The 12,691-nt window shown below is 44.5% G+C and overlaps 1 protein-coding gene across 1 annotated transcript; it reads left to right on the forward strand.

Annotated features, from left to right (window-relative positions):
• Positions 1 to 11,410: 11,410 nt before the first annotated feature.
• On the forward strand, positions 11,411 to 12,066 carry LOC121716147 (vicilin-like seed storage protein At2g18540; the record flags this gene model as incomplete). The annotated part of the gene is given in 3 exon segments (XM_042102380.1): positions 11,411 to 11,568; positions 11,570 to 11,911; positions 11,997 to 12,066. Coding segments are annotated over 3 exon segments (570 nt in total), but the record flags the coding sequence as incomplete, so codon positions are not given.
• Between the last annotated feature and the right edge of the window lie 625 nt (positions 12,067 to 12,691).

The following is a 12,691-nucleotide window of genomic DNA, read 5'->3' on the forward strand; positions in this document are numbered from 1 at the left end:
CACACAGGCTCAGTACACAAACACACACACACACACAGAGACGTGCACCCTCACGCTTATACAAGGTCAGGCCTGCTGAGAGGATAGCAGGTGTTTCAGCAGCTAGGCTTGATTTGAATATTTTCTCTTAGTCTCTTAAGGCCAATTTGAACCAGGACCATTTTGAAGAATGTTTCAGTCTCCCATCTGACGTCTGTCTGTTGTTACAGACTAAATAAATGTAGCAATTTACACCAACAACGCTTTATGTGCATATTCCGTCCAATCAGACCGTATTTGTGCTCTTCACTGATATTTCTAGAGCGTAAAGCATACACATCCAAAAACAAAACAAAGATATTGTTTTGTCACATCAGAAAAAAAAAATTGTTTTGTCACATCAGAACAAAGATATTGTTTTGTCACATCAGACACAGATGCTTCACTCACACCTACTGTACGTCTTGCTTATAACCCCTGCCTCCCTCCCAGAGCCTGGATTGTGGCCTTACTTAATACTTAATATTAATACTTAATACTTAATATTAATACTTAATATTCGACCAATGGCTGTAACCCTATTACTTCAACCTATTCTTGCACTGCTATAGTTTTTTATATTACTTTGTCTACATTATTCTCTCATATGTCCATATATTTTTTTTTATGCTGTTCTCTAGACTTTATTCTTGCACTGTTGCACTGATGAACGACTTATTTGCACCATCACCATGAAACTCACTCTCATAGAGCACCTCACCATGCATACAGTCCCTGCCCTGTCACTGCAAGCGCCTCTCGCTTATTCATCATTAAGCACACTATGTGGATATTGGATTTAGTATATTTTTTTTTATATTTTACTGTCTTTATTGTTCAGTGTTTTTTATATTTATATACTTATATTACTTTTTCTGCTGTACGTGCATGTTGTGTGTGATGTCTGTATGCTACTGAGACCTTGAATTTCCCCTTAGGGATCAATAAAGTATCTATATATCTATCTATCTATCTCTCTCTTGGTCTGGAATTCTCAGTTTGATGTGCTGTGCCATCATCAGTCCTGACTGCGTGTGCTGGGAGTCACTGAAATCTGATAATGATCATGATGTGATTATGATGACAGATGATGATGGTGATGATGATGAAGGTGATGATGATGATGACTGATGATGATAACTGATATGATGATAATGATGATGAGTGTGATTCTGATAATGATGATGTGATGTTTAAGTTCTGCCTGCCTGCCCCTTACATCAGATATGACATAAAAGCAAAAACAGCGTTCGGGAATACTGTACTGGCTCTGCTTTAAGGCAGCTCAGTGTTTCCCACATAATTTAATTATATTTGTGGTGGCAGGTTTGCAGAATTAACTTGAATGCAACAGTTTTTAACAAATTAGCGCAGCGTGGTTATGATGCTAACTAGATTTAAGCACAATTTCTAGTACAACCTGGAAAATCATATTGATACATGTATATGATATTGTGGTGGGCCACCACAAATAAGTCAATGTATGGGAAACACTGCAGCTGTCATTAAGGAAGCCTTTAGTTGTGCTGCTTGTATAAGGAGTATTAGCATTTATTTTGAATCTGTGAGTCTGTGAAATAGTACCAGTATAGTAAAATAGTACTATCAGTGGTTTAAATGTCTGTGTAATAGCATCAATAAGGTAAAATACTACAAAAGAAATCCTTTCTCCTCCTCTTCTTGTCTCTTTTATTCCCTCTCTTCCTCTCTTTTCCTATTTCTTCCCCCACTCTCCCTCTTTCTCTCATCTACCCCTCATATCCCCCACTCCCTCTTTCTTCCTCTCCCTCTTTCTTCCTCTCCCTCTTTCTCTCATCTACCCCTCACATCCCCCACTCCCTCTTTCTTCCTCTCCCTCTTTCTCTCATCTACCCCTCACATCCCCCACTCCCTCTCTCTTCCTCTCTCTCTTTCTCTCATCTACCCCTCACATCCCCCACTCCCTCTCTCTTCCTCTCCCTCTTTCTCTCTTCTGCTCCCTCTGTCTCTCTCTTCCTCTCCCTCTCTTTCTCTCTCTTCCGCTCCATCTCTCTCTCTTTCTTCCTCTCCCACTCCCTCTCTCACACTTGCTTTTTCTCTCTCCTTCTCTATCCCTCACCTCCTCCTCTCCCTCTGGGTCTCTCTCTTCCTTCCTTTCACCCTCTCTCGCTTCATCACTCTCTCTCTCTCCCTCTCCCTTTCTATCCTCTCTCTTCCTCCCTCTATCCTTCCCCATCTCTCTCTGTGACCCTCGTCACGTGGCGGAATGCGATATTGAGGGCCATCCGAAACCAGTTACTGTGTTATATACCCTGCATCGCCGAGTGAACAGTCGGAGGTATGCATCAACCAATGTTGCATGTCATGGAGGACGCTTCATACAACTGAGAGTTCTGTGCGAGTGTAAACAGATCCATGGTTATGTCAGGTCCTGTTTTCTGGGACGCCGATTTAGCTGTGAGGGTGAGTGCACACCACAGCTGGGGGGGCCTGCCTGTCTCTCCCTCAGCTGGGGGGGGGGGGGGGGGGGGGGTAAAGGGCCTGCCTGTCTCTCCCTCTTGATCCACCTTTATTGTTTCTGCACAAAGCAGCCCTCTCTTTTCCCATTTGGTCCACACCACATAAACACACGTTCAGTAGGTGCTTTCTTATTTACTTTTTATTGTTTACTTGAATGTTATGTTTGTCTGTGGACTTAATTGGTAAAATATGTCTTGTCTTCACCGTGGGATAGTGAGAAACGTAATTTCGATCTCTTTGTATGTCTTGGCATGTGAAGAAATTGACAATAAAGCAGACTTTGACTTTGATGCACACACACACACATACACAAACACGCAAGCTCACACACACACACATACACACACACACACACACACACATATACACAAACACGCAAGCACACACACACATACACACACACACACCTTGTAGAGAAATAATCAATGCTGTGCCCTAGTTAGAGACGCAGGCTAGTAGACTGGTGTGGGGCAGTGATGGGCTGGTGTGGGGCAGTAATGGGCTGGTGTGGGGCAGTAGTAGGCTGGTGTGGGGAAGTAATGGGCTGGTGTGGGGCAGTAATGAGTGAATTTCCCCTTGAGGATCAATAAAGTATCTATCTATCTATCTATCTAATGGGCTGGTGTGGGGCAGTAATGGGCTGGTGTGGGGCAGTAGGCTGGTGTGGGGCAGTAATGGGCTGGTGTGGGGCAGTATTAGACTGGTGTGGGGCAGTAATGGGCTGGTGTGGGGCAGTAGTAGGCTGGTGTGGGGCAGTAATGGGCTGGAGTGGGCAGTTGAGCAGCAGCAGCGGACTGATGTGGCTTCAGGGCAGCTAAGGTCAGTAGATTACTTTCAATGGGAAGACTCTTAGGCCAGCCAACACCTGCTAATCACATGACCCCATTGTACTGGCTCTGCTTTACTTCCCATGATGCAACTGGTGGCAACTCTGAGACAGCAACACATTTAGAGTTGTTGTTTCTTGCATCACAATCCCGTCTGCTTCTGAAGCAGCTTTTGGAGAGTTTTTACTCCAGTGGGCGGCTGGAATAGGGAATAAACATGCCAAGGCAAATGACCAAGCTCACACACACCCTGACCTGACAGTGTGTGCTGGGCTGCACTGTGCTACGGGGACTTTCTACACTGATATTTCTCCTTTGTACTTTGACACTATTTTGAGAACATGTTTTTTTTCCGCATAGATCCATAAAAGTTGTTCAAAATGAGGATGCTAGAGAGGTCACTTTAAAGACACATTCCTACGCTGTAATTTGGAGTTGGGTCTTTTTCACTATGACAACGAGTTGAACACCCCCTCGAGAGCTAGATTACATCGATATTGAAGGAGTACCAAGTTTGGCCGGCTTTAGCGCTTGCAGCTCAAATGGCTAGCAGTGCAAGTCCTAAAGGGCCAATCACTAAACGTAGCTAAACCGCCATTTTTTAACCACTAATAATGCTCAAAATAGCACCACGCTTCTGCAATGTGAATAGGGTTCCTACACATAAAACGAAGCAACGTCAACTATACGGTCAAAATTATCGGTACAGTTAAAACCACTTCATCACTAAATTCCAGTGTTTTATTCAGACTCATTGCCAGCGGTGTATAAAATCAAGCACCTTGAAATGAAGTCTGCATTCAAACATTTGTGAAATAATGGGTCATTCCAAAAAGTGTGCAAAGCAAGGTTCCCATGGATGGGTGAGTTGGATGGATGGTGTGGAAGCACTTGACTGGCTGGCCTATACAGAGCCCTGACCTCAACACCATCAAACACCTTTAGGATGAACTAGCGGAGATTGCAAGCCATGAGGGTTGCGCTGTAGTCAGCAGACTCATTCTAGACTGGGTTTAATCACGTTCTACTCTGTGGCCTGCCCTCATTCCAATTTTAATGCAGGAAGAGGGAATATGATTAAGGCGTTAATAAAACCACTACATTGAAACACAGAACTGCATCTATTTACAGTCAGTCACTCTTTAACGACCCCCACAAGTACTTACATCCCAATCTATGACTTTTGTGCTGAATTTACATCTATTGGAGCCTGTGCTACAGTGAGCGGGCCCCAATAATGGCCGGTCACGCTCAAACAGACACATTTAATAGCATATTAAGTGGACTAATCAATTGGTTTCAGGAGAGTAACTACAGTTCTGTGATCAGAAATTACCCGTGCCGTAACTGAGGCCCTCTAGAACCGCAGCGGGGTCTCGACATCACCATATTACAGAACCGGAGAGGCTCCGGCTCCACTTAGCGCAGGGGCATGAGCGAGTGCGTCTGCATAATCCATTCACTCATAAATGGCCTGCAACCAAAGAGTTCAGGCTCACCATCCATAACCTAACCCATTATAGACATACAATTGCTATGCCTCCCCCAGTTAGCTAGGCATCTCCTACTGCCATCACTGATAAAGCCAAGCCAACTGGGACTATAACTTTTAGGGTGACAGGCTGACAGACAAGGGTACAGCTCTCTAGCGTTGCCTTAATCCTATGCCTGACCTCCATGGGTACAGCTCTCTAGCGTTGCCTTAACCCTACGCCTGACCTCCATGGGTACAGCTCTCTAGCGTTGCCCTAACCCTACAACTGACCCCCGAGGGTGTGGCCATTACACTAATGTGGATCAGTTTTGGAGATTGCAGATCAGCTCAGTATTTGGATTCTCCAAAAGTATTCCTCTCAACCTCAGAAAGCTCTTGGGAGATGCAACACAGAGCATAGGACAATGTTTTACCTCTGACTGGGTAATGACCACTGCTGACTGACCGGGGAAATGTGACTGTTGCCAGTCATGTGGAGAATATGACAGAATAATATTCATTTAATTCTAACAAATGTAAATGTTTAACTTTATTTTCAAATACAATTAGAATGACTAATCTGGACTGACTGATGCATCTCCATTAGATTGAAATGTATGTCTCATTGAAGAGAAGGGAAAGCCGTCAGGCTACCACACAATGCTGCGCTAACCAGCCCTCACACAGTGCTGTGCTAACCAGCCCTCACACAATGCTGCGCTAACCAGCCCTCACACAGTGCTGTCCTCACACAGTGCTGTGCTAACCAGCCCTCACACAGTGCTGTGCTAACCAGCCCTAATGCTGCGCTAACCAGCCCTCACACAGTGCTGTGCTAACCAGCCCTCACACAGTGCTCTGCATGACTCTGAGTCTGGGCCACACTGCTCTACCGTTGGACTGAGTTTAGGCCCAGGAAGGCTTCTGAGCGTCCTTCTGTTTCTTCAGAGTTTTGTCTCAGTTCTGTGAGCATGTCAGCATATACCACAGACATACCGTTGTGAGTCCAGCCCAGAATCCCCCACAGAGACGCCATTATGAAGCATCCCAGAATCCTTCAGCACCCAGGAGTCCATCTGTCAGAGAGGTGTTTGAATAGGGGGGTGGGGGGGGCTAATGACGGCCGTATCTTCGACAGCATCGGCGTGTCGTCTGCGCGTGTGTGAGTCCTGAGTGCTGCTCGTCTCTGGCGTGTTAATGAGAACAAGTGCGAGTTCAGCTAATTCATCAGAGCTCCTTCCTCTAACCCTTTCCGCACTCTGCCATTAATCAGCACTTATCGGCCAGACAGCCCTCTCTCTCTGCCGCCGCACTGCTGTTATGCCTCATTTAGGCTCATTTCGCCGCAGATAGAGGCTAGCGCAGAGCGGCCGCGCGCCGGATGTGGGCCGGATGTGGTGTGGGGCCCGACCCCCCCCCCCCCCCCCCAGTCTCAACACCTCCACTGGTGTCCTCACATTCTTGAAGAGAAGTGTAGTCTTTTGTGTGCGAAGTGACGCCCCATAACGCTAATAAAGGAAGGCATATTTCCAATTACCCCGGCGCTGGAGAATTCCTCTGGAGGATTAAGAAGTCACAGCCACGACTTCAAAATGACCTTGGCCACTTTGCTCTCAGAGATAACCTACATTGATCGGAACACCTGAGCGTCAGCTATGTGTGTGTGTGTGTGGGTGTATCTGTTTATCTGCATATGCCTGTGTGTGTTTGCCTGTCTGTGTGACAGTGAGTGTGGTGTGGTGTGTTTGTGTGTGTGTGTGTGTGTGTTTGTGTATGTGTGTGTGTATCTTCCTGTGTGTGAGTGTGTGTGTGTGTGTGTGTGTGTGTGTATGTGTGTGTGTAGATGTGTGTGTGTATCTTCCTGTGTGTGAGTGTGTGCATGCATACAGTATGTAACTCTAGGGGAGCAGATGGCAGAGGTCTATTCTCGAACATCCAGACGTCACGGCTCATAGACTGATGTGATTCTCAGATGAAAAACAAGAGAGAGAGAGAGAGAAAGAAAGAGAGAGAGAAAGAAAGAGAAAGAGAAGCAGAAGGAGAGATACACAGAAAGCATTAGTTGCAGGGGCCCATCCATTAGTGTGCTCTGAGACATCTTGGAGGTCTTTCTGTCTCATACATTAGTGAAGCACTCTCTTAAAGCTCCCAGTGTTTGAGGGAAAGACTCCTGTGTTTTATTGAGTTTCAGTATTTCCTCCCCAGTCTTTGTTTGTGGTGCTAGGTCAAAACGACATCTATTTCTACCTGTGCTGTGAGGAAGGCCATTGGGCTGTATCAGCAGCACTGGCATCGAGAATGAGGGTTGTTTGGCATCTGTTTTTAGTAGCTCTCAGGTGTTAGCAACATCAGCATTGGAGAGGAGGGTTGTTTAGCATCTGTTTCTAGCAGTTCTCAGGTGTTAGCAGCATCAGCATTGGAGAGGAGGGTTGTTTAGCATCTGTCTCTAGCAGTTCCCAGGTGTTAGCAGCGCGGACTCACTACATAGCACGGGCACAACCTGCTGGCTACTGTTACACATGTCCTGCCTATATCAAGATCAGAAAATCTAGTTGGTTTTGTTTTCAGTATAAAACAACTTACCTTGCGCTGGTAAAATCATTTGAATTCATTTAAGAAGAGTTTGACTTATTTGAAGACGTCTTATCCTGTAAACAAGCAAATTTGTCTGGCAGTGTTATAAAAGTGTAACGTGGAGACAATATTTTTCGTTCAACCACTACAGAGCTTGCTCCAGTATACGTTATAGCCCCAAACAGTGGATAAGCTAAAGGCCATGAGCGAAATGCTTCTCATATAGCATATTTTAACCAGTAATATTGTTCAAAACAGCACCAAACCTCGTCAGTAGCTTGTTCAGGGACCCTACACATAAAACAAAGCACCAACAACGTAGTTAGCGAACCCCGAGTTTATTACAGAAGACTGTTAATAACACTTACTGTACCAACTGTCCCCCTACCAGCTCCTCCAACCCCAGCACGGAGAATAGATTAACCAAACGTGACAGTATCGCAAGGATTCGTTGTACTGGGTTGGAGGAACTGGTAGGGGGACCACCTTAACCTTTAAAGGAGTACCGTCACACTGGTGTGACAGGAATGTTGAGAAATGAACGTTCTAAAGAATATCTGGGTTCATTGAATTCAACATAGAATTTTAGAACCTTCAATTGTTGCGGAACTTAGAACGTTCAAAAACGTACACCTTTAAGGGTTAAGCACGTTATTAAACTGTTGGACGGCCGGGTTTAGAAAGCACCACCTTAAGCACGTTATTAAACTGTTGGATGGGTTTAGAAAGCACCACCTTAAGCACGTTATTAAACTGTTGGACGGCCGGGTTTAGAAGGCACCACCTTAAGCACATTATTAAACTGTTGGACGGCCGGGTTTAGAAGGCACCAGCTTTAGAGTGTTATTATGACCGCCGCTAGCAAAGCTAGCGAAGCGGTCATATAGGGATTGTCCCTATGTTGCCCCTTGTTTTTTTTTTTTTTTTCCCGTCATCTACTTCCTGAATTTTTGGTCAACGATACCCGGGACACCGAACCACCGGGGCACATGAAATTTGGTTGGTATGTAGCCCCACTAGACTTTTACGGTAAAATTTAGTTTCGTCCCCGGGGGCCACTCCCCCCCCCGTGCTGGGCCCCCCGAACCGCAAAAAAGCAGTTTTTCCTAAATAACTACCTGAACCGTGGCACTGAGGATGAAGAATCTTTTATGGTATGTTGGTCTCAAGGGCCCACATCAATCTGGCCCATAATCACTCATTTGTGATTTGCACCCCCCCCCCCCCCCCCGGTAAAAAATGAAAATGCAATATTATTCTGCTTTAATCGCCCCTATCTTCAGTTAAGATGTTCAGAACTACACCAAATTTTATGTGTATGATTGACCTGGCATTCTCTGGGGGTATGCCAAGTATCGTAGAATTTCATCCATGGGGGGGTCTAAAAAAAATTAGGTTATGTGTACATTTAGTGACTGTACACTCATTGGCCTGTAGATTGCGGTGCACACATATACACATGCACACACACACAGGCACCCACATACTATCGGTATTAGATCGGCCGATACATAATTACAAATTCAGTAGGATTAAAAGAAAGCCAAAATAAATATTCATCATCATCATCATGGCTGCATTTCCAGTATTGGCGATAAGTAGTCGTTTGTCCACTAGATGGCGCATCGTTGCAGTGAGACGTCATTTTGTTGGAAGTTAAAAGTGGGTTGGAAAAACAATGGACGCTTCCTACAAGGACCGTAATTTACCACAGAGAACATCTAATAAGGATAGGACGATGTTCACATGAAATGTAATTCCCATTTCTTCTTGAAGCCGAAATAAATCTGAGGATGTTTATCGGACATGCTTGGTTTTTACTGCAGGTATTGATAGCAACTGTAATTGTATCTTTCGACTGTCATTTATTGCACGTGCTACAAAATCATTCTGTGCAATGGAAGATTTACCAACGTTACACCGGTCTGATACAGTTTTGCCTATACATGCGTGAGACTGAGACGCCTGTTTATTTTGTTTTAAGTGCGTGCAGGGTGTGAGAGGGGAATCGATTATGAAGGTATATTGGGTGCAAAAGTGGCGAGCACATTTAACTGCAGATTTTGTAGAATCTTATTAGAATCTTTTGCAGATCTGTAGAATTTTATTAATGAGAAATTATTTCACAGATGCACAACTTCGGATGCATTAGTTCACATTTGGGTTTACAAATGGACGAATGTTGTGCATGTTCGATTATGAAACAGGGATGTGCAAATGTGTTTCGCACCAACTGCGCTGCAACGATTGGAGCAAAAGTGTCGAGTGCGTGACTCTTGAAAGTTGTGACTCACAGGATAGGATTTGTGTACCTGTAAAAAGGATTTGTGAACCCGTAGCCCCTATTTTGTGTTAACAAGATATAAAAAAATATGTACAACTTCAACTTTACTGTTACACATTTATGACTTTAGTGTGCATATTGCAAAATCTGCAGTTAAATGTGCTCGCCACTTTTGCACCCAATATACCTTCATAATCGATGAGCTTTGATTCCAGCTTGGTAGTTGTAGTCTGTGAAATTAAAAAGCACGTGTGTGTGAAGTATCCAATGACACCTTCATTTCATTATGGCTGCTTTAGCAACACACCTTAAGCTACTGTGTAGTGGGTCCCATTTAGAAGTGGCTACTTCATTCGCGCTTTCCTTGACTCACGGAGCTGCGTGAATTTTATTACAACTTTTCGCCACGATATGGCAGTTTAAGTCCGCTTGATACTGTAAGGCGTAAGCCATTGGTTTCCAAAGGAGATTTTATTTGTGTCACCAGCATAGCCTATTGACAATTTATGTTGTAAATAGGCCTACCTTATAAGCCTATCTGTAGCTTAGGGAAGCTAACAGCTTTCTATTAGGATCTAGTTTGTTAGTTACAGTTTTGTCATAACTCCCTGATGCATTTTTTGCATTTAGAATAGCCAGAGCGTGGATATCTCAATCGGAAAATTAAACAATATCGGGTGCCTATGGACTAGGCTGGGTGAACCAAGCCTGATCTGCCCGCTATTTATTTTTTGATTTCTTAAAAGATTGAGCTTGGTCTGATGAAAGCCAGACTAGCCATGGACCTCAGTTACACAATGCAAGGGAACATGAATCAGCCTATATTTGCACGAACAATAACGGACAACAGCTCTTCAACTTTGTAGAAGAAGAAACATTCACAAAAAATCCATCCATCCAAAAATTACCTTTGTTTTTGATAGCTGTTGAAAACAGCATGGAACTGACAGAGATGTTTTTGTTTATAAATACATAAATAAATAAATAAATAACATTATGCTGATACCTTTTGCTTTTCCCAAATACAATGTAGCCTACAGGTGTAAGTGACCTTTCATCAATCCAGTTGCAATGGATGAACTGTGATGAACTGCCCTACTTGTGATTGTTTAGAGATTTTAAAGGTTTTATAACAATGCTACATCTTCTTTGGCTATTCTACAATCTATTCACCTTTTCAGCACCAGTAGGCTACTTTCTGTGCAGCCGCATGCACACACTCAGGCATGCCAAACAAGCATACACAAAAGTTTCAAGAGTGGGGGATGGAGTAAAATATGGAGACAAATTGAAGTGTGATTTATTTTCGCGGAACGGATGTACAGGACTGAGCGGCGGTCATATTTTGTACCGCTATGCGGTACATCTAGTTAAACTGTTGGACGGCCGACTTTAGAAGGCACCAGCTTTAGCAAGCTGCTTGTGGCCATTTGCCAGGCTCTGCATCTGCATCTCGGTGAAAATCATAGGTGTGCATTAACTCATAGAGCTGGGTTAAAATGGGGAGAAGAGAGGAGGGAGGGGAGGAACAGAGAGAGAGAAGAGAGGAGGAAAAGAGAGAGAGAAGAGAGGAGGAAAAGAGAGAGAGAAGAGAGGAGGAACAGAGAGAAGAGAGGAGGAAAAGAGAGAGAAGAGAGGAGGAAGGGGAGGAACAGAGAGAGAGAAGAGAGGAGGAAAAGAGAGAGAGAAGAGAGGAGGAACAGAGAGAGAAGAGAGGAGGAAAAGAGAGAGAGAAGAGAGGAGGAACAGAGAGAAGAGAGGAGGAAAAGAGAGAGAGAAGAGAAGAGGAACAGAGAGAGAGAAGAGAGGAGGAACAGAGAGAGAAGAGAGGAGGAAGGGGAGGAACAGAGAGAGAGAAGAGAGGAGGAAAAGAGAGAGAGAAGAGAGGAGGAACAGAGAGAGAAGAGAGGAGGAAAAGAGAGAGAGAAGAGAGGAGGAACAGAGAGAAGAGAGGAGGAAGGGGAGGAACAGAGAGAGAGAAGAGAGGAGGAAAAGAGAGAGAGAAGAGAGGAGGAACAGAGAGAGAAGAGAGGAGGAAAAGAGAGAGAGAAGAGAGGAGGAACAGAGAGAAGAGAGGAGGAAAAGAGAGAGAAGAGAGGAGGAAGGGGAGGAACAGAGAGAGAGAAGAGAGGAGGAAAAGAGAGAGAGAAGAGAGGAGGAAAAGAGAGAGAGAAGAGAGGAGGAACAGAGAGAAGAGAGGAGGAAAAGAGAGAGAGAAGAGAGGAGGAACAGAGAGAGAGAAGAGAGGAGGAACAGAGAGAGAAGAGAGGAGGAAGGGGAGGAACAGAGAGAGAGAAGAGAGGAGGAACAGAGAGAGAAGAGAGGAGGAAAAGAGAGAGAGAAGAGAGGAGGAACAGAGAGAAGAGAGGAGGAAAAGAGAGAGAGAAGAGAGGAGGAACAGAGAGAGAGAAGAGAGGAGGGAGGGGAGGAACAGAGAGAGAAGAGAGGAGGAAAAGAGAGAGAGAAGAGAAGAGGAACAGAGAGAGAGAAGAGAGGAGGGAGGGGAGGAACAGAGAGAGAGAGAAGAGAGGAGGAACAGAGAGAGAGAAGAGAGGAGGAACAGAGAGAGAAGAGAAAGGGGAGGAACAGAGAGAGAAGAGAGGAGGAACAGAGGGAGAGAGAAGAGGAGGAAGGGGAGGATACGAGAGCAGGAGGAGGACAAGTAAAAGAGGAAGAGGAGCAGAGTGCGAATTACCCCACCATAATTGGGGGGTACTGCTCCTTCACTTCTTCTATGACCATCATGGTCCACTACCATATCAATCCCCACCGTGATCGCCAAGTGCAACATGTGTTGTGCAACACACATACAAGGTGTAAACATGCAACAAACTGATAATCAGTAGTCTACAGAATATCTCATTGTTATTATATATCCAAAAGAGAACTGTTTTGATCAACTCTAAAAAGTTAGAAGTTAAGTGCACTGAAATACCATTCTAATTACTAGTAAAAGTAATACCTTTACAAGCCTATTGCCTATTTCATGAAATATTGATTTGGTTTATTTTTAGA

The sequence above is a fragment of the Alosa sapidissima genome, chromosome 8, assembly GCF_018492685.1.
Source record: "Alosa sapidissima isolate fAloSap1 chromosome 8, fAloSap1.pri, whole genome shotgun sequence".
Classification (NCBI taxonomy): domain Eukaryota; kingdom Metazoa; phylum Chordata; class Actinopteri; order Clupeiformes; family Clupeidae; genus Alosa; species Alosa sapidissima.